This window comes from Oryctolagus cuniculus, chromosome 7 (genome assembly GCF_964237555.1).
Source record: "Oryctolagus cuniculus chromosome 7, mOryCun1.1, whole genome shotgun sequence".
NCBI lineage: Eukaryota > Metazoa > Chordata > Mammalia > Lagomorpha > Leporidae > Oryctolagus > Oryctolagus cuniculus.
The window spans coordinates 39054690-39075147 of NC_091438.1; the positions used below are offsets into that span (position 1 = coordinate 39054690).

Consider the following 20458-nt stretch of genomic DNA (forward strand, 5'->3'; position numbering starts at 1 on the left):
AAGAGCCCATCCAGAGTAGAGCCAGCCCTGCTCACATAAAGGGCACTGTGCTGCCTTCTCAGTCCCCGGCTCTTAGTGGTCCTGCAGTCTGGCCCCCAGCCAGCATGCCCTGCCAGTGGGTGGGGTGGAGGCCCCGGGAGAAGGGAAGGTGACAGATGAAGTAGAGACTGGCCAGCAGGAAGTGGGATGACCAGCTACTTAAGCCCTCCTTTCTGACCTCGTAGCCTCTGACCCAGGCAGAGAATGACAGCCCCATCGTGCTGCTCCGAGATAAGCACACCCTCCGGAAAACTCTCACTGCCATGGGCTTGGACCACAAGCCAGAGACCATTCAGCTCATCACCCGGGACATGGTCCGAGAGCTCATGTGAGTGCCCTGGGGTCCCCCGCTCAGCCTGCACTGCTGAGGATCTCTGCAGTGGGAGGGGAAGCCTGCCTGGTCTCCTATCAGTCCAGTCCGTCCTCACTGCCCTTTTCACAGTCTCCTTTTGTTTCCTGCCCTTTCTTTCTCCTCGGTTGCATCTGTTATCACCATTGCCCTCCAAACCCAGCTTCCTCCTCCCTCCTTTCTTCCGGCTGGCTGTGGAATCTAAGGAACTGGTGCGGGGGAAGAACTCAGTGGGTCCTCTCTGATCCCCCCAACCCCCCCAGCAAAGTTGGTAAAGGGAAGTGTTCCCGATGAGTCACTTCCTTTAGGCTGCATTCAGAATCTGAAGCAAAGGGAAACTGACCAGATGCCTAATTAGCCCTCTGGCTTCTTCCCAGACTCTGAGGCCATCTGAGGAAATTCACTGGGGCTCCTCGGGTTCCTTTGGGATTAGCTCACCCTTGCTTCCTGGCTGGAGCTGCCCTCTTTGCTCCGGTGGAACTCAGCAATGTTCCATGGGCCTACACTGTGCTTAGCGGTTTAGCTCCTGCATTACTGCTTCTCCTCTGTTACTTTTCTTTTTTTTTTCTTTTTTTTTATTTTTTGACAGGCAGAGTGGACAGTGAGAGAGAGAGAGACAGAGAGAAAGGTCTTCCTTTGCCGTTGGTTCACCCTCCAATGGCCGCCGCGGCCGCCGTGCCTGATCCGATGGCAGGAGCCAGGAGCCAGGTGCTTTTCCTGGTCTCCCATGGGGTGCAGGGCCCAAGCACCTGGGCCATCCTCCACTGCACTCCCGGGCCACAGCAGAGAGCTGGCCTGGAAGAGGGCCAACCGGGACAGAATCCGGCGCCCCAACCGGGACTAGAACCCGGTGTGCCGGTGCTGCTAGGCGGAGGATTAGCCTAGTGAGCCGCGGCGCCGGCCCCCTCTGTTACTTTTCTTCCATCATCTGAATCCACCCACTAAAAACTTGAATTCTCAGAAAATGCTGCCTGTGTCAGGAACTGGGGCATGGCTCACGAGCTGAGCTTCACAGTAGGTCCTGAGGTGGACATGGACCAGCCAGCCCCAGCATCAAATGGCCAGACGTTGTCAGTTCTGCCTAGGACCCGAGAAAGGGTTCCTTCTTGGAGTGGTCTTGATTGGAAACAAACTCACTGGCGGCCAAGTGGCTGGTTACTTTGCAGAGGTATTGAAAGCAGCCCTAGATTCAGATCCGTCCTTCCTGGTCACTGCAGACCCTCGGCTGTTTTGGGCCACATTGCTTGGTGAAGTACAAATCTTGGCTAAGCCCCAAATCCAGTCACTCACTGCATCTGCCCCATGGATCCCCGCCCCACCCCCACTGGTTTTATTAGGTGAGGTTCTGCTTCCTGTCTCAGACTGCGTTTACAGCCTTGTGCCTGTTAAATGGCCTCACCCAGAAGCAGCTTTATTCCAACCCCCCACTACCCCTCCCCCATCTTTTAATGTATGTCACTTGTTTGTAATCATCATAATTAGCTATTGGTTTGTTGCGTGCGTTGGGCAGCTGAAAAGGTCTATAGGCACAGCTCCTGCTGTTGTTGATCAGATATTTTAATTAATATTTAGGGTTCAAAGCTTCTCTCTAGGCTGGGTGAACAGGCATGTTTAGGTTTCTCGCTAGCATCCATTTCAACCTTGTATGGCACTCCCTTGCCCTTTTTATGTCATTGGGAATAATCTAATTTTAAAGTTCAGAACTCAAAACAGTTGAGTACTCGATGCCAAGCACCGTGCAGCAACTAGGCTCCCAATGTCGATAGGACAGAGTCTGCCTCCTGAAAGACCTGGTAAAGGAAACAGACCCTGCTATTGACTACAGTGTGGGCAGTCAGAACAGTGTGGTGGGGACTCGGGAGGAGGTGACCTGGGGCTTGGGCAGTGGGTGTGGGCAGATGTGAACACAGGGGAAGGTCTCGGACAGTTGCATGGAGAAAGTAACACTAAACTGGACCTTGTATAGAATGACTTAAAATGTCTTTTTTTTTTTTTAAAGATTTATTTATTTATTTGAAAGGCAGAGTTTATAGGGAGAAAGAGAGAGGCAAAGACAGAGAGAGAGAGAGAGAGAGAGAGAGGGAGATATCCTCCATTTGCTGGTTCACTTTCCAAGTGGCTGTGATGGCCAGAGCTGGGCCAATTTGAAGCTAGGAGCCAGGAGTCTCCTCTAGGCGCCTATGTGGGTGCAGGGGCCCAAGCACCGGCCCATCTTCTGCTGCTTTCCCAAGTACATTAGCAAGGAGCTGGATCAGAAGTGGAGTAGCTGGGACTTGAACCGGTGTCCATATGGGATGCTGGCATTGCAGGTGGCAGCTTTACTGGCTATGCCACAATGCCAGCCCCTAAAATGTCTTTTTAATATCTACAATACTACCTGATCCTTCTCTGGAACCCTTACTCCCCATGAATTTCCCAGTTGCATTGTCCCCTTCTGTTGGTTGAGTCTGGGCCCGAGGGTTGGGGCAGGGGAAGAGGGCAGGGGAAGAGGGCAGAGCATGGAGCCCGGGGCTTTCCGTCTCCCTCTCGCCTCCCTAAGTCTGCTCACTCCTGTGTCAGTGTTCCCACAGAGGATCCCTCAGGGCAGTCGCTAATCATCAGCCCAGAGGAGCTGGAGCGAATCAAATGGGCATCTCACGTCCTGACCAGGGAAGAGCTCGAGGCCAGGGAGCAGGCCTTCAGGAAGGAGAAGGAAGCCGTTTTGGTAGGTCCCCTCCCTAAGCTTCGACCTCTGCAGACGGGCGGCAGAAGAGAGCCGTGCTGGGCGAGAGACGAGCTTCTCAGGACGGTGGGGACTCAACTCTAGTTAGGAGGACTCCGAAGCCAGATGTGGATGCCTGCTTCACATTGCAGCGCCAAGACCAGTGAGAAATATTGGAGAAACAGGAGATCCTGGGGCCAAGAGGAGGATCGGGAACGAAGCCAGGCTGTGAAATGTCTTGGTTCTGACGGCGTGATGGGCTGAGGCCAAAACATACTGGGGATAGCTGTGGTGTCCAGGCTAGCCCTCAGGTGACAGAGCACGGGGACTATATCCCTCCTGACCCAGACTCGCCTCCCTTAGGACGCAGTGACCACGCGCAAGAAGATCATGAAGCAGAAGGAGATGGTGTGCAGGAACAACAAGAAGCTCAGTGACCTGGAGGAGGTGGCCAAGGAGCGGGCCCAGAACCTGCTGCAGAGAGCCAACAAGCTGCGGATGGAGCAGGAGGAGGAGCTCAAGCACATGAACAAGGTGGGTGTCCAGGTCTGTCCCTCCCCCTCGGGGACTCCCTGCCACCCCCCGCCTCAGGTGAGGGCTGGGTGGAGATGAGGTGGGGGGGGGAGCTGCACCTGCCGTGGCGGTGGCTGTGCTCAGAGAGAGGAGGAGCTTTGCTGCTTGCTTGCTGCGTGCTTTGAGCAGGCCCCTTGCCCGCCCTGGGCCTCCCCTCCTTCATTTATAAAATAAGGGTAGGTGGTACAACTGCTTAGCAGCAATATTGGCAGGAGTATAACATAAGGCATGAGAGAGCCTTTGTGAAGTGTGGATTGGTAAATGAATGTGAGGATGTTATCTTATTTTTATCCTGCTATATCAGTTCTGGCCACATAAGGTGATGGAGGCAATTGATTCTTTCTGAAGTGCCCAAAGTGCTTTCTTTCTTTCTTTTCTTTTCTTTTTTTTTTTTTTTTTTAAAGATTTATTTACTTATTTGAAAGTCAGAGTTACACAGAGAGAGGTCTTCCATCCACTGGTTCACTCCCTAATTGGCCGCAATGGCTGGAGCTGCACTGATCTGAAGCCAGGAGCCAGGAGCTTCCTCCCGGTCTTTCCATGTGGATGCAGGGGCCTGAAGACTTGAGCCATCATCCATTGCTTTCCCAGGCCATAGCAGAGAGCTGGATTGGAAGTGGAGCAGCCAGGACTCGAACCTGTGCCCATATGGGATGCCGGCACTGCAGGGGGTGGCTTTACCTTCTAAGCCACAGTGCCCAGCCCCCAGAGTGCTTTCTCTAGCCAAGAGCATAAAGGCTCATTTGAATTCTTTTGTGCAACTCATTTGCATATGATTCACTTCTTGATCAACAGAACAATGCAGACCTCCTAACCCCCTTATCTCTAATTTCTGTGTCTCAGGTAAATCTTCTCAAATTCCATGTGCGTATATTTAAGTGGGTTTTATGGAGGAGAGGGCCCATAACTTTCATCATATTCCCAAAAACTATGATGCAATACTTAGGAAGATGCCATGTAGGACCTTTCCTTGCACAGACCCTGGCACCCAGTAGGAGCCTGGCAGATGTTTGAGCTGAAGGGTACATGTTGGAGGGGAAGGGTGAGTGCCAGATGCTCTTGCTGCTCTGGACTTGTGAGAAGCCACTCAGTCATATTCTGCTCCCCTCTCTCCTCCCAACGCCCTCCATGGACTTCCACACGCCCACAGTGCATCCCTCCCTATTTTTGCCCCCAGGCATAGTGCCACAATTTCATCTCCACTCCCCAGATCATCCTCAATGCCAAGTGCCACGCCATCCGGGATGCCCAGGTCTTGGAGAAGCAGCAGATACAAAAAGAATTGGATGCAGAAGAGAAGCGATTGGATCAGATGATGGAAGTGGAGCGGCAGAAATCTATTCAAAGGCAGGAGGAACTGGACCGGAAGAGGAGAGAGGAACGAATCCGGTAAAGAGGTGGTTTGGGCATCTCCCTCCCTAAGTTGTTAACATGGGTCTCTCTCTCTCTCTCTCTTCCAAAGAAACCTTTTATTTAAGGAATACAGACTTCATGCATTTCATAAGTACAGCTTTAGGAATATAGTTATTCTTCCCACCATATCCGCCCTCCCACCCACTCTCCTACCCCTCCACCTCCTCCCTCTGCCATTTCCAGTCCCATTCTCCATTAAGATCCATTTTCGATTAACTTTATACACAGAAGACCAACTCTATACTAAGTAAAGAGTTCAACAATTTGCATGGTAAAACAAAACAAAACTATTCCTCAATAGTGGAGACAAGACTTGTTCAAAGCCATTGCATCTTGAAGTTAATTTCACTTTTTTTTTTTTTGAAACTTAATTAACAAAGCACCCAAGAATGATACATCTTTTGGGAGCCCTTAGACATAGTTATAATACAACTCTGAGGACAGAGGTCCTGCATGGGAAGTTAGTGCACAGTGACGCCTGTTGTTAATTTAATGATTAACACGCTTATGTATGACGTCAGTGGTCACCCGAGGCTCTTGACATGAACTGTCTAGGCAATGGAAGCCTTTTGAATCCACAAACTCCATCAATATTCAGACAAGGCCATAAGCAGAGTGGAAGTTCTCTCTTCCATGTATCTTGAGGTCCATGTAGCCTAGCAAAAGAATGTGGAGATGAGAAGTAGTCATCATCATGTGTTATTATCTCAAGGCCTGTGTGAAGCAGCACCCAGAATCCCAGAACTTTTTAAAGCTTCTTTTTCTTTTTTTTTTTTTAATAAAGATTTATTTATTTTATTTGAAAGACAAAGTTACAGAGAGGCAGAGGCAGAGAGAGAAAGGGATCTTCCATCCACTGGTTCACGCCCCAGTTGGCTGTTAACAGCTGGAGCTGCACCGATCCGAAGCCAGGAGCCAGGAGCTTCTTCCTGGTCTCTCATGTGGGTGCAGGGGCCCAAGCACTTGGACCATCTTCCACTGCTTTCCCAGGCTATGGCAGAGAGCTGGATCAGAAGTGGAGCATCTGGGACTCGAACCAGCGCCCATATGGGATGCTGGCACTGCAGGCAGTGGCTTTATCCACTATGCCACATGCTGGCCCTGAAGCCTATTTCTAAGATCATCACAGGTGCTTTATAATCTGGCCCTGGTTTGCCTTCGTTTCTCACCATTTCCTGCCATCCACTCTCTGCTTTTCTGCATTTCCTCAACGCACCAGACCTTGTCACAAGTTCATGACTTTTGTTTTCCCCTCTTTGTTGAATACCCTTTCACCTTCCTTCCCCCTGGGAAGTGTCTTCTCTTCCCTTAGCATGTGGCTTCGCTGTCACCTTCCCTGAGAAGCCTGCCTTAGTTCACAGGCAGACTTGGTGGTGCCTCCCTTGTGCCCTGTCACTCCTGACCCTCTCTAGACCCTGAGCTCACTGAGGACAGGTCCCTGGCTTCCTCATTGCTGTAGCTCCTGGGCTGGGGAGAGTGCGTGGCTTGTAGGGTGTGCTTAATTCAAGGTAGAATGAATAAATTCAGCTCTCTCTCTGCCTTTGGCAGAGAAGGACAAGTCCCAGAGCAGCTCAAGTATGTCCTAGAATCAGAACATCAACCACAGAGTATACGAGCTACCTCTATAGATAGTCCTTGTTCTGTAGTTCCTTTCTGAGTAGCAGTTTTGTCTCCACAACTGTATTCTGTTCTCTGGAACCATTCATCTCTGTACAGCTTGTAGGTGCCTGGTAGACTATAGTAGGCTCTCAGTAAAAGTTTATGTAGTGGCTGAGTGTCCGTTTTCTAAATAAACAGCTCTGATGAAGGAAGACTCTCTGCCTCATTAGGCAGCTCTAATGATTTGACCTGGTCCTTACATTGAGCTCAGTCCTGTTCCCGTAGAACGCTTTTACTCAGTACTCCAGTTTATTTCACCAGGAGTCATGAAGTCATTCGTGAGCTCCATCTGAATATGAATCTTGTGTTCCTTCCCTTTGATCCTTATCCTAATTTCTGTCTTCTCCATTCTTCCAGCCTTTACTCATACATCAGGGGCTCTAGATGCTTCCAAGTTTATTGATATCCCGGTTACATATAGGAGCTCCCTGGGAACACTGATTGTAGAACCCAGGTGCCCTGCTCTCTGCTGTGGAGGTAGGGCTTTACTGAGTGGAGAGACCTCCTTAGACTCAGCCCCAGGAAGCCCTGTGGAGCCAGCATGGGATGCTAGCTGCTCTACTCTGGGAAGACTTGGGAGCTGGTAGGACTTCAGAAACTCTGCACATACTGGAAGGGAGAAAGTGTACTATGGCGTGGGATGAACACCTGGGCAGACAAATGAAGAAGGAGAATCTTGAGAAGGCTCAGTCCCAGAACCAGGAGCTCAGATCTCCTAGGACTCCCCAAGGGAGGACTCAGGCTGGGCCCATGCAGCACACCCATGTGGAAGGGACCTTCCTGGACTTGGGGTTGTTTGGGTGGAGGCCGGACCAGAGGCACGTGAGCCGTTGGTTTCTAAGATGCCATGTCACTGTTCCCTCCCAGAGGAAGACGGCATATCGTGGAGCAGATGGAAAAGAACCAAGAGGAGCGGTCGCTGCTAGCCGAGCAGCGGGAGCAGGAGAAGGAGCAGATGCTGGAGTACATGGAACAGCTCCAAGAGGAGGATCTGAGGGTAACAGGGCTGGACGGACAATGCCAGGTTTCACCAGCAGCAGCAAGGAAGCCCTCCAAGATTGTGGGGTTTCAGGGTGTGTCGGGCACATGGTCATTTCACAGCATCAGCATCATCAGCTGTTTATTGCTGTGTTAAACATTTATTTGGCCTTGGTGTCATGCAGGCGCATGAGGTGAACAGTGCCTTGGATAGATACTGTCCCTGCCTCTCAGGAACTTGATGTCCAAGACTGACATATCAGTGTGAATGTATGGCCATACAAGGAAACACAGATGTGTTTTATAGTCTTTCCTCAATTACCTAGGAATATATAATATGCTTTGTAGATAAAAAGAGCAGTGCCTTATTTCTAGGCTCCCTGCTGTTAACCTCATTCAAAGTACATAGCATCCCATTGTCGTTAATTATAAGTCAAACTTTTTCTTCTTGTGAGCTCAAATAAAATTAGTAGGTGTATCTATTGGAAAAAAAATGACATACCTGTTCAAAATAAGGAGACTTAAAACACAGTCTTCGAAACACAGTCTTCTATATGTTCTACCTGGCCTATTGCAATGTAGAGGAGCCCCTACTTCAGTGCAGGATATAGCAGGTGTTATTCACGGTTATTCACTCAAATATTTTTATTTAGAAAAATTTCACACACTCACACACAACATAAATTGAACTAAACTCTTCACCTGTATTTAATGATTAGCAATTTGCCTTAGTTGCTTATTTCTAGGCTTATGGAAATGTTGTGATTATTGATAAACTGTGTGAAAATTGATGATACCTTGACATTTTGCCACTAAATCCTTCAGCCTGCATCCCCGAAGAACAAGGACACTTTCTCCTATGTCAACGATACTGTTATATCTTCCATCAAAAACTATTACGCTAATGATTCTGTAATATCATCTGATGCTTAATCTGTATTCCAATTTCCCCAACTGTACCAAAAATGTATTTTCAGCTGTTTCCTCTTTTCCAAACAAGGCTCCTGTCCAGGTTTACACATTGGATTTGGCTAAATCTCTGTAGTTTGTTCTGCTTTACGAGAATTCCCTCATTTATTCATTCATTTTTATAACACTGCTGTTGAAAGATTTATTTACTTGAAAGATAGAGTTATATAGAGAGAAGGAGAGGCACAGAAGGAGAGATCTTCTATCCACTGGCTCGCTCCCCAGATGGCTACAACAGTCAGCGCTGGACCAGGCCAAAGTCAGGAGACAGGAGCTTCACCTGAGTCTCCCACATGAGTTGCAGGGCCCCAAGTACTTGGGTCATCTTCTGCTGCTTTCCCAGGTGTATTCGCAGGGAGCGAGATCAGAAATGGATTAGCCAGGACCTGAACCAGCACTTATAAGGGATACCAGCACTGCAGGTGGTTTCTTAACCCACTATGCCACAGCGCTGGCCCCTATAACACTGCTCTTTTGTAGTATCCATGCCATTTGCCTTAAGGAATGTGCCACATTCTGGATTTGTCTGTGTCCTCCTGGTACTATTTAACTTGTGGACCATGAGTTCTTTTCTTCCCCTTCCTCTCCCACATATTTGTGGGTGGTTGAATTGCTGTCTGCCAGAGACAGGGCATCCCTGAGGGGTCCCACAGGTGGACAGACTTGTAATTCTGCAGGCTGACCGGAGCACCTGCTTGAGAAGAAGATGAGCTTGACGAGTGGATGCATACAACCTGGACAGTAGGAGCAGATGAAGGGGAAATGTGGCCTTGTGAATGACTTGAGAAAGGGACAAGGCGGTCTGGAAGACAAGATACTTGGCCATTACTTCAGCTCCTGGCTTGGTAGTGAGAGAGTGAGGGAAAGGGACAGGAAGAGAGGTAAAGGGAGAGTATGCAGGGAAGGAGTGAGAAATGAAGACTAAAATACCCATTTCAGAGGCGGGAAGTGGAAATGGCGGGCTCACCGGGAAATTCCAGGATTAAATGAGTCAACCCCACCACGTCGATGTTGTGCCGTTGTGTCCTTCTAAGCACTTCCCGAGTCTCCAGGAAACGCTGGGCGATTTTAGGGTAGAAACCTGTGCCTCCCCAGCTTTGAACCTGCTCCAGGCCAGCGCCGCGGCTCACTAGGCTAATCCTCTGCCTTGCGGCGCCGGCACACCGGGTTCTAGTCCCGGTCGGGGTGCTGGATTCTGTCCCGGTTGCCCCTCTTCCAGGCCAGCTCTCTCCTGTGGCCCGGGAGTGCAGTGGAGGATGGCCCAAGTGCTTGGGCCCTGCACCCAGGATAAGTACCTGGCTCCTGCCATCGGATCAGCGCGGTGCACCGGCCGCGGCGGCCATTGGAGGGTGAATCAACGGCAAAGGAAGACCTTTCTCTCTGTCTCTCTCTTTCTCACTGTCCACTCTGCCTGTCCAAAAAAAAAAAAAAAAAAACAAGAAACAAACAAAAAACCCTGCTCCATTGCCTCATGGGGTGCTTGGGAAGCTCCTCCCACCTTGCCAACAAGATGTGGAAGAGTGAAGGGGATTTCTGTGGTGTTGCTTTGGAAGGGCTTCAGAGATGAGAAATGTCTTTGGTTTTTCAGAAACACACTGCACCAAGAAAAACAACAAGCCCCACAGTCAGTAAACAAGTGCATGGTTGTATATTTGTTGTACATTAGAGATCAGCAGCTTCTTTAGCTTTGTGTGTCAGTGGGATTGAGTGATGGCCAATGGCAGGCCTAAAACTGGTGGGAAGACGTTAGAAAGGAATGGAAGAGAGGGAGAAGGGGGAAAGGAAGTGTGAGAATCGGAGGGGCTGAAGGGGAGGGGTAGGGTGAGCCAGGAAGTCCAGCGAGGGCGAGAGACAGCTCCTGGCTGTAACTCATGTGCAGGGGGCAGTTGCTGTGCTGATGTGGTTCAGAAGGCTTCCTGGAGGAAGCAGCTCTGAACGGGGGAGTGACCCACACTGGTGGAGAGAGCCGGCCCTGGAGGAGGGCTCACAGGCACAGGTGCCTTGGCTGGGTGGACTAGGACAGAAGCCAGGCTGAGGAGGAGCTGGAAGGCCAGGAAGGGTGATTTAGAGTTTGAAGAAATGGAGGGAACTGGAAACAGTGTGAGAAGTGGTGGGGTTGATGGATCAAAAAGTCCGAAGCAAGGAATCTGATGCTGATCAGAGGCTACAGGTGAGCTGTAGAAGATTCCACGTGCCCCTCAGTACTGTTACCAGAGCATGTGCCCGGGCTGAGTGTAGGGGCTCCCGTCACTCAGGGTAATACAGGTGCTGAGCCCTCCATGGCTCACACAGGCACACGTTTCTCCGTGTCTAAGATTTTTTTCTCCATTCTTTTCACCTGCTACTCCTTCGGCCCCATCCCACTTCTCTGCCTCATTTAGCGAGAGCTTATTGAGTGTGTGCTGTTTCCCTCCCATCGGGTTTCATGCTGTTAAGGAAGAGGAAGTGTGTCACGAGGACCCTGTCCTGTAGCTGAGATGGGGGGAACACTTAAGATATGAGTGGGGACCCACAGGCAGTGTGTGGTCAGCCCTCAGGAGGCGGTGTGGTGCCACCACAAGCGTGGAGGGAACTCAGAAACAGAGAAAGAGCTCAAAGTTGGGGCACTTCAGTGAGATTTCTGGAGAAGGCTGAAACTTGGATTTGGAGCAGGTTCCAAGAATCTGGCTCAGGAGTTTATTAGCTGTGTGGCCTTGGGGAAGTCACTTCAGTACAGGGCTGCAGGTTCTTCATCTGGTCAAGAGAGATAACCAGGGCTTCCTTTCAGGGGCTCAGCAGCTATTAGAGTGTTAGAGATAGTAAAGTGCCCCGCAAATAGAAAGAACTCGCTTAGGGAATTATTATTTTTATTTTAATAATCGCTATTGAGTGGATATTGAAAATTTGACTTAAATTGGAGACGGCAGCATGAGCAGAGCCACGGGGATGAGACTTAGCATGGCACATGGGAGACACCGAGTAGCATTTTAAAAGCCGCCACTTCCTGGGGATGTGCAGAGATCCGCAGTGTCAGGGGCTGCCGCCAACTCAAGCTGGATGAAGACTGTAAAGAGGCCATTTGGTAGAAGAGGTCATTGATGGCCCTCGAGAGAACAGCTTTAACAAAGGGCAGTAATGACTGCTAGATTGCAGGCAGCGCCTTGGCCTCCCTGCCCGCCTCCACGTCTCTCCATCCCTGCATGCCAGCAGCCTTTTGTCTCGCCTCCTTCTGCCCTGAGACTCTCTCTCTCCCTTTTGCCGGCAGGACCTGGAGCGGAGGCACCAGCAAAAACTGAAGATGCAAGCCGAGATTAAGCGCATCAACGATGAAAATCAGAAGCAGAAAGCAGAGCTGCTGGCTCAGGAGAGGCTGGCGGACCAGATGGTGATGGAGTTTACCAAGAAGAAGATGGTAAGGGGCTTGGTTTCAGGAACAGAATGTCTGTCACAGGAGAGCAGATCTGGGACCTGAGGGGACTCCAGGGGAAGGCGGCCACCTCTTCATTCTAGAACCCATGTCCTTAGTTCAAGGGCCTGACTTCTTTCTCTCTTTGTCTTGGCTAGACTACTGTCTGGTAAAAGCCCAGGAAGGACATCCAAAGTAGTGTGTTGTTACTCTCATTAACACCTTTAATTAGAAAGAGGCTGGGAGAGGGTCAGGTGCAGGCCGGGAAGAAAATTAAACTATTGGCAAAACTGAAGTTTTTGTAGATTCCTCATGATCTCGATAATTATTCCCCCAGCAGTCATGAGTCACCTGCCCCACACATTCCTTGTGAAAACTCCTATATTGGGCGCTAGACTCAGAAAATAGAGTCTTCTCCCGGCCCCCACTGTACAGCAAGTAGGAACAAATGCACGGTGGAGCAGAAAGCAATACCTGCAAGCGGTTACAGACGGCTGTAGCTCATGAAGGTCTGGGCTCATTCTGGGGCTAAATTGAGTGATGAGATGATTGGCGTCTCTAGGGAACAGAAGGTAAAAGAAGGCTTTTAAGCGTGGTTGAGATAACTTGAACACAGATTTATATAAGAGGAGAAAGTACTCACAGTGTCAGGGAAGTTATTAAATTTTTCCTGTGTTGATCTTGTTTCCCCTGATAGTTCTAGAGTTCTGTGATGACAGAAACCACATCATACTTCTCTATGTTCCTCTGTGATGGTGGTGAATGAAGGGCAGGGTGTGTGTGTGTGTGTGTGTGTGTGATTTGAAAAGGTGTATTTGGCAAGTCTTTATTCCAAATACAAACCACAGAAAATGAAGTGCAACAAAGCTTCTTTATTGGCTGCAGTTTTCTTATTGGATGCTGGGCTTATATAGGCAATAGAGTGAGAACGTATGATTAGGGACATGGTTGGTTCATACCTAGTAGCAATTATGGAACTACCATATATTGGGCAGATAGACTTTGTATCAGCTCTGTGCTAAGTCTTTTGCATGTGTTATCCTTCTAATATTTATAACAACCTTGTGACGTGATTATTGATTGATTCAAAATATACTGAGTGCTTCAGTGTGTCCCGGATCAGGCTGAAAGGACCCGGAGTGATGCTGTGCACTTTGTATGAAACTCATCAACTCTTTTCTCTGCGTGGGCGAAGGTGGTGATAATGAGCTAATTATGGGCAGGAGTTGGTGAGCAGGTTTGCTGGATGCCAGCAGGGAGTCGGTGGTAGCCATGGTGAGATGTGAGTTGATGGGAGGGCTGAGAGCAGCTGTTGGGGGTGCCTTGAGCAGAGCTGAGAAGGTGGAATGATGAGGAATTGCCACAGATTTCTGGATGGGGACTGAGGGAGGGTAATGCATTCATCCACGGAAAGAACAAAGGCAGGGTGAAGCCGGGAGAGGGCTCACGCACCTGGGCATGGCCACAGTCCACCCCAACCTCAGGTTGGTATCTTTTCTGGCATGTGGGACTGCCCCCTTCAGAGCTAAAGGTAAAGAATGGTTTTGGCAGGATCCAGAGTTCCCAGCCTTGCCGTTCAGGGCAAGGTGGAACGGGAAGAGCAGCTTGCTGCATAGCCACGAGCACCTCACAAGTGGGCAGCTTACCCGGCTTTATAGAGGCCTGGGCAGGAAGGACGAGAGCTAAGGAGGATTCCTTATGGGGCAATCACATTTCCACCCAGCCCGTGCCACTCATCTTAATGACGGCTCAAGACATGGCAGCTTGGGAATCTGGCTTTGGGAAGCCTTGAGGGATATGCCTGTTCTTTCAGAGATGGGGTAGAGGGAGCCAGTTTCGATGGTCTGCTCTCTAGGAATCTGCTAACCACGGTGGAACTGCCCAAAGCATGGGTGGCCGTTTGCCCCAGGACTAATGAGACAACCTCCACCTGTTGCCCTTTACAGGGGAGGCAGGGAGCCACAGTTGTCCCTTGGCCCAGGAGCTTTGAAACTGGAAGAACTGTGACGAAGCAACAGCAGTAGGAAAGCCGGGCTTAGGATCCCTGCATTCAAATCCTGTTGGTGTTTTCACTGGCAAGGCCCTGGAGCTCCATGGGCGTCCGTTTCCTCATTATAATATGTGTCTCGTGAGCTGTTGTGATGGTTCTCCAGGCTAATCAATGGGAAAGCATCTTACCATCAATGAAGCATTTTACACACGCGAATTGTTCTGTGTTCACGCAGTGCCAGGTTCACCTTGCCCCATGTTAAAAGGAATCTGGAAGGGGTTAGGGGAGATCCTTGCGCAAGGCTGGGACACCAGAAACCATTTCACAGGGTCCTTCTTTTCCTGCAGGCACGAGAAGCAGAGTTTGAGGCCGAGCAGGAGAGAATCCGGAGGGAGAAAGAGAAGGAGATCACCCGTCTGAGGGCCATGCAGGAGAAGGCCCAGGATTACCAGGCGGAACAGGTGCCTCCCCTCTGCCGCACCCACTCCCTTCACCATTCCCTGGACAGCCTGCAGAATGGCCTCAGGAGGGGGCGATGTAGAGGAGAGGGTGCAGGTTATCCAGACTCCAGTAGTCTGAGAAGGCAGGAGCGAGCTCCCAGCGATGGCAGCAAGCGCTGAGCAGTGCCTTGTGTGCTTAAGGTTGAGAGAAAGTTTTCCACTGCTGCGACCTCAAGCCACCAGTGAAATGTGTCACCAGAGGAAACTGTGGCATCTCCATCATTAGAGTTTTTAAAATTAGAAGCAATTGCGGGACTGCCTGCAGGTACAGGGAGAAAATTGGAATAAGCGTGGTGGAAGGACAAGATGACCCCTCGGGGTATCTTCTGACCTGGAAGTTCTGTGACAAGAACTGCATTTATTCTCTCCTAGAATAACTTGCTGCCGGGGACGTTGACGGTGCTGCTCGAAGCAGACTGTGTCAGGGTCTGTTAGCAGGTGTCTTCCTGAAGGCACCCGGTCTGTACCCAAGATGACTTTTGTGCCCTACCGGGTGCCCTACTCTGTCCTTTCCCAGGATGCCTTGCGGGCCAAGCGCAACCAGGAGGTTGCAGACCGAGAGTGGCGCAAAAAGGAAAAGGAAAATGCGCAGAAGAAGATAGAGACAGAGGCCACGCTGCGGAAAACTCGACTGGAGCAGGTGGCTTTCAAGGAGCACACCCTGGCGGTCCAGGTGCAGCGGGACCGAGACGAGTTCGAGAGGATTCTTCGGTAGGAGGCGCCTAGAGCCCCGGGTTCCTTTCCTTGTGTTGCTTCAGGGATGGTCCGTACAGGATAGAGGGAAGCTTTCTGGCACCTTATCCAATGGACACCTGTCCATCTTTGCTGGGTTGCCGTTGCTCTAACTACATGGTGGTTGAAATATTTCAAAGCTACCTGAACCAAGAATTTCATGAGAAGAGAATTGGAAAATATCCCTGGCAAGTGTCTAGGAATTGGAGATTGTTGGGATTATTTACCTTAGAGCAGTGAAGGTGTAAGTAAAGGTGTGTTCATTCCTTGGTACCTGAGAGGTATTGGTCCCAGGTCCCTGACCTAAGATGCCAAACTCGGCAGATGTTCTAGTGCTTTCTATGAAATGACATAGTATTGTCATCTGACCTATGTACATATTCCTGAACATTTGATTTTTTTTTTTTAAGATTTATGGGGCCGGTGCTGTGGCACAGCGGGTTAATGCCCTGGCCTGAGGCACCGGCGTCCCATATGGGTGCCAGTTAAAGACCCCGGCTGCTCCACTTCCAATCCAGCTCTCTGCTATGGCTTGGGATAGCAGTGGAGGATGGCCCATGTGCTTGGGCCCCTGCACCCACGTGGGAGACCCAGAAGAAACTCCTGGCTCCTGGCTTCAATCGGTGCAGTTCCAGCCATTGTGGCCAGTTGGGGAGTGAACCATCGGATGGAAGACCTCTCTCTCTCTCTGCCTCTCTCTGTATAACTCTGACTTTCAAGTAAAAAATAAATAAATCTTTTAAAAAAGCCAGGAGCCAGGAGTTTCTCCCAGGTCTCCCACATGGGTGCAGGGGCCTAAGGACTTGGGCCATCTTCTACTGCTTTTCCAGGCCATAGCAGAGAGCTGGATTGGAAGTGGAGCAGCTGGGACTTGAACTGGCGCCCATATGGGATGCTGGCACTTCAGGCCAGGGCATTAACCTGCTGTGCCACAGCATAGGCCCCAATGAGCATTTGCTTTTTTAAATTATATAATACTAAATTTTTACCCAATACATTAAAATTGTACATGGGGCACCATGGGTTGTCTAGAGACGTGTATACATTATAGAATGCTCAAATCAAGGTAAGTCCTGTATAGTTTAAATTATCTCTAAGATTACTTACAATCCATAAGCCAATGACAACTGCCATTGACATTGTACTTAGTATTGTAAATGGTTCTTTTACTGTGGCAAGAAAAATAACAGTCTGTACATAATTAATACAGATGCAACTTTTTTCTGTTTTGATCTGCGGCCGGTTGAGTTCATGGATGTGGAATCACGGATATAGAGGGCCTACTGTCTGAATCTGGTTCCTTCTGACCCTTTCCTGCAAGTCCCTCTGCAAGTCAGGGGCAAAGCTGCAGCAGAAGAGGCGAAGGGAATACAGAGAGAACTCCAGACGCTGCACGCTGAGTCACTGGAGGGGAACCTTAGAACAGGGCTTTGCCATCCATTCTCAGATGGGTGCTAAGCACAGGAACCCTAGGCTCTGTGCTGGATGCCATGGAGGACTTGAGAAATGAGCAAAGCCCTGCCCTCGCCCATTCCACAGGCAGGCTGTGAGAGATCCGAGTGTGGAGGGACCTCACCTGTGTGTCTCCACCTTTGCTGCTGCACAGTACTTCATCCTTTTGTTTTGTTCTCCCTTTTGTAAGTGGAAGCTGAGCATTCACGCTCTCACTGCTTTGTCCCTTCCCCAGCGCAGTCAGCACGCACAGCTGCCAGTGGTTTCCCTCCCTGCTCTGCTTTCTTCCAGTTAGATCTGGGACCACCAGGCCTGACCCCCGGGGGAGATCCTGGGGGTGTTCTTATAGCCTAACTGGGAACAACCAGATCAGAATGTTTCAAAAGACGAAGGAAATTTGAATTGATGGGGATACCCAAGGAAGTAGGGACTGGATGGTGGAGTGACGGTGGAGCTTAGCTTTCTGGGTGTTCAGGCTCCAGGCCCTTCTCGGTACTGCCTCAGTTAGTTGCATGCCAGACCAGGCTACTCTGAGCCCTAGCAGAGGCAGAGCAGAGCAGCAGGAGCCTCCATCCTTGCCATAGCCAGACCCCTGGGCTGTTGGCGCCAGCCTGCCCCTCTGGCTGTGATGCCCCACCCCACCCCCTTTTTAAAAAAATATATTTATTTATGTGAAAGGCAGAGTTACAGAGAGGCAGAGACAGAGGAAAGAGAGAGAGAGGTCTTGCATCCGATGGTTCACCAAATGGCTGCAACGGCCAGAGCTGGGCCCATCCAAAGCCAGGAACCGGGAGCTTCTTCTGGGTCCCCCACACAGGTGCAGGAGCTCAAGGACTTGGGCCATCCTCTACTGCTTTCCCAGGCCAGAGCAGAGAGCTGGATTGGAAGTGGAGCAGCCGGGACTCAAACCGGCGCCCACATGGGATGCCAGCACTGCAAGTGGCAGCTTTACCTGCTACACCACAGCGCCAGCCCCTGTGATGCCCTTTGGTTCTGTAGCTTCCTCTGCCCCCAGGGGTGTGCCGTGGTCACTGGACACCTAGTGAGGAAAGCAGCTTCCTAGATGCCCCCGGAGATTCTGCCCTTGGGCTCCAGACTGCCTTCCAGATGTCTCCCCTCTTCTCCCTGGCCTCCATGCCCTTGCACATCTGTGTGCCTTGAGTAGGCACTAATAAATATTAATGAGATGAAATTAAGGTCTTACTTTTGCAGCTGACCCATTTGTTTCTGCTTTGCTTGGTTTACCTGAAGCATACACACTAGCCCGTTATTAAAGCTATAGCAACCCTTTGGAGAAGTTCAACTTCACCCCCTGCTGCAGGTTACCATCTAGACCTAGTACCTCCAGGCCCATGTGGCCAACATTGCACGTGTCTGCACTCTGGGGGCATCTCTGCTATAGCCGGTGATCCAGCTGTTCCTACTTCCGAAGCATGGCCTCCTGCAAGGCCTATAAATGGGCTTAATGCTTCCGGACAGAGGGAGGCCCTGAACTCCTAGCCTGTTGACTATGCAGAGCTAGCCAACCTACCCTACCCAGTGGTTCTTAGAAATACCTGCGAGCTTTTGAAAACTTCTGGTGCCCAGGCTCTGCCTCCACAGATTGTGGTTTAAATGGTCTAGGGTGAGGCCCAGGCAGCAGTATTTTTTGGAAGTTTCCAGGGGATTCTAAAACCTGCCAGTTTCCTCACCCGGGGGAGTAACCAGACTCTTCCCCATTCCTGTCCCTGGAGCTCTCTGATGACCCTGGGAACACCCCTTCCCCCAAACCTTGCCACACTTGCCTCTCTTCTCAGGAGGAAATTTCTACAAAAAGGAAAACTATGGCAAAGCAAAGAGGGGGCCTTCCTGTTGCCACGGGTGGATAGTGGGCAGTGGGGTCTCAGTGTCTGAGAACAGAGGGTGGAGAGGCCAGCAGTTCTCTTCTCCCAAACTGAGAGGTCTCTGTGGGAGGGGCAGATTTTAGGAAGTATTTACCTGGTGGAAGGAGTTGCTGGAGTTGGGAAAACAACATAAGAATAGTGGATCACGGAGGATGGCTAAATAGAAATGAGCAGGTGTGGCGATGCTTTCTGTATCTTTGTTGGGGGGCAAGTGACCCTAGGGGAGCATAGCAGTTGAGACAGACCCGCCCAGGACGAGTTAATGTTTTGTTTTTGCTTTTGATTACACTGAGGGAGAAATCAGGTATTCGCTTAAGATGGCCTATGGCCGCATCTCCTCTGAGATGTGAATACATTCCACCTGAATTTTTTTTCTGAGCCTATCTGGTTGCCATTAGTGCTTTTCTCCCTGATGTCTGGGTCTGTGCAGTGTTCTTTGTGGAAGAAGCTTCCAAGAGGAGTTTGGACAGGTGGATTAATAGGACAACCATGGGCCAGCACTGTGCTGTAGAGGGTTAACGGCCTGGCCTGAAGCGCCAGCATCCCATATAGGTGCCGGTTCTAGTCCCGGCTGCTCCACTTCCAATCCGGCTCTCTGCTATGGCCTGGAAAAGCAGTAGAAGATGGCCCAAGTCCTTGGGCCCCTGCACCTATGTGGGAGACCTGAAAGAAGCTCCTGGCTCTGGCTTCGGATCAGCGCAGCTCCGGCTGTTGTGGCCAATTGGGGAGTGAACCATCGAATGGAAGACCTCTCTCTCTCTCTCTCTCTCTCTCTCTCTCTGCCTTTCTTCTCTCTGTGTATAACTTTGACTTTCAAATAAATAAATGAATCTTTAAAAAAAAATAGGACAACCAAGAGCAGGCTGAACTCCTTCCTTCTCTCAGCAACCAGGGAGAGCTAGTGCCACAGACTCAATCGCTTCTTTTAACCTTCTAAGCATCCCCTTGCAGGCTTGATTAAGGTTGTCACTTCTGTTAGAGAGGAAAGGAAAGAAGAGAGACGTCTTAGAACAGTCGGGAGAGGGGTTATGCATTGTTATGAAGGGAGAGTAGGACCAATGATCGCTTCCAGTGGATGAGATCCTGAGTACAGGACTAGCTACATGATTTTCAGGACCCAGCAAAGAATGAGAGGGTGGAGCCCCTTGTTCAAAGACACAAACGTTAAGTCCCTTCTAAGCATGCCCCTGCCAGACAGTGGCCGGCCCTGGCTGCTGGGAGCAGGCGCATGCACATTGGCAGCCTCTGGGGGCTGATCTCTGAGCTGCAGAACAGGGCTGGAGCCTGGAGGGGCAGAGGTCTCTGCCCAGTGGAGAAGCCCATGCAGGAGGCTCCCTCAGCACCTTTCCTCTGTGGGGCCGGCTGGGCCGTGTCCATCCGTATCCTGCGTCCTCCCCCAGAGCTCAGAGAGAGCAGATCGAGAAGGAGCGTCTGGAGGAGGAGAAGAAGGCCACGGGGCGCTTACAGCATGCCAACGAGCTCCGGCGCCAGGTGCGCGAGAACCAGCAGAAGCAGGTGCAGAGCCGCATCGCCACCTTCGAGGAGGGCCGGCGCCTCAAAGAGGAGGCACAGAAGCGGCGTGAGCGCATTGAGGACATCAAGAAGAAGAAACTGGAAGAGCTGAGGTGCGCTGGAATCCCTTCTTACCCCAGCACCTCCCCCCCCCCCCGCCAGAGTTGGCTGGGCAGACGGATGAAAGGCCGCAGCCTAGGTGCCAGGGAGGGACCCTTCTCCCCACTTGGGACTCGCCCCTCTGAACGGGGCTCCAGCCAAGCAGCCTGGGACTTGGCCTTCCGGCTCTTCGGGAACTCCTTGGCCAAGGGCTGGGACCTTGA

At 50.7% G+C, this 20458-nt stretch overlaps 1 protein-coding gene across 2 annotated transcripts in view; it reads left to right on the top strand.

The window, feature by feature from the left end:
• CFAP45 (cilia and flagella associated protein 45) overlaps positions 1–20458 on the top strand; it is a 37093-nt gene that overhangs the window by 8961 nt on the left and 7674 nt on the right. For both annotated transcript variants that reach the window (XM_008264244.4, XM_070077490.1), the window contains exons 3-11: positions 225–367; positions 2948–3092; positions 3453–3623; positions 4873–5051; positions 7602–7731; positions 11926–12072; positions 14404–14517; positions 15074–15267; positions 20024–20248. In XM_008264244.4, coding sequence (XP_008262466.2) covers positions 225–367; positions 2948–3092; positions 3453–3623; positions 4873–5051; positions 7602–7731; positions 11926–12072; positions 14404–14517; positions 15074–15267; positions 20024–20248 — 1448 coding nt within the window. The remainder of the gene's footprint in view (positions 1–224; positions 368–2947; positions 3093–3452; positions 3624–4872; positions 5052–7601; positions 7732–11925; positions 12073–14403; positions 14518–15073; positions 15268–20023; positions 20249–20458) is intronic.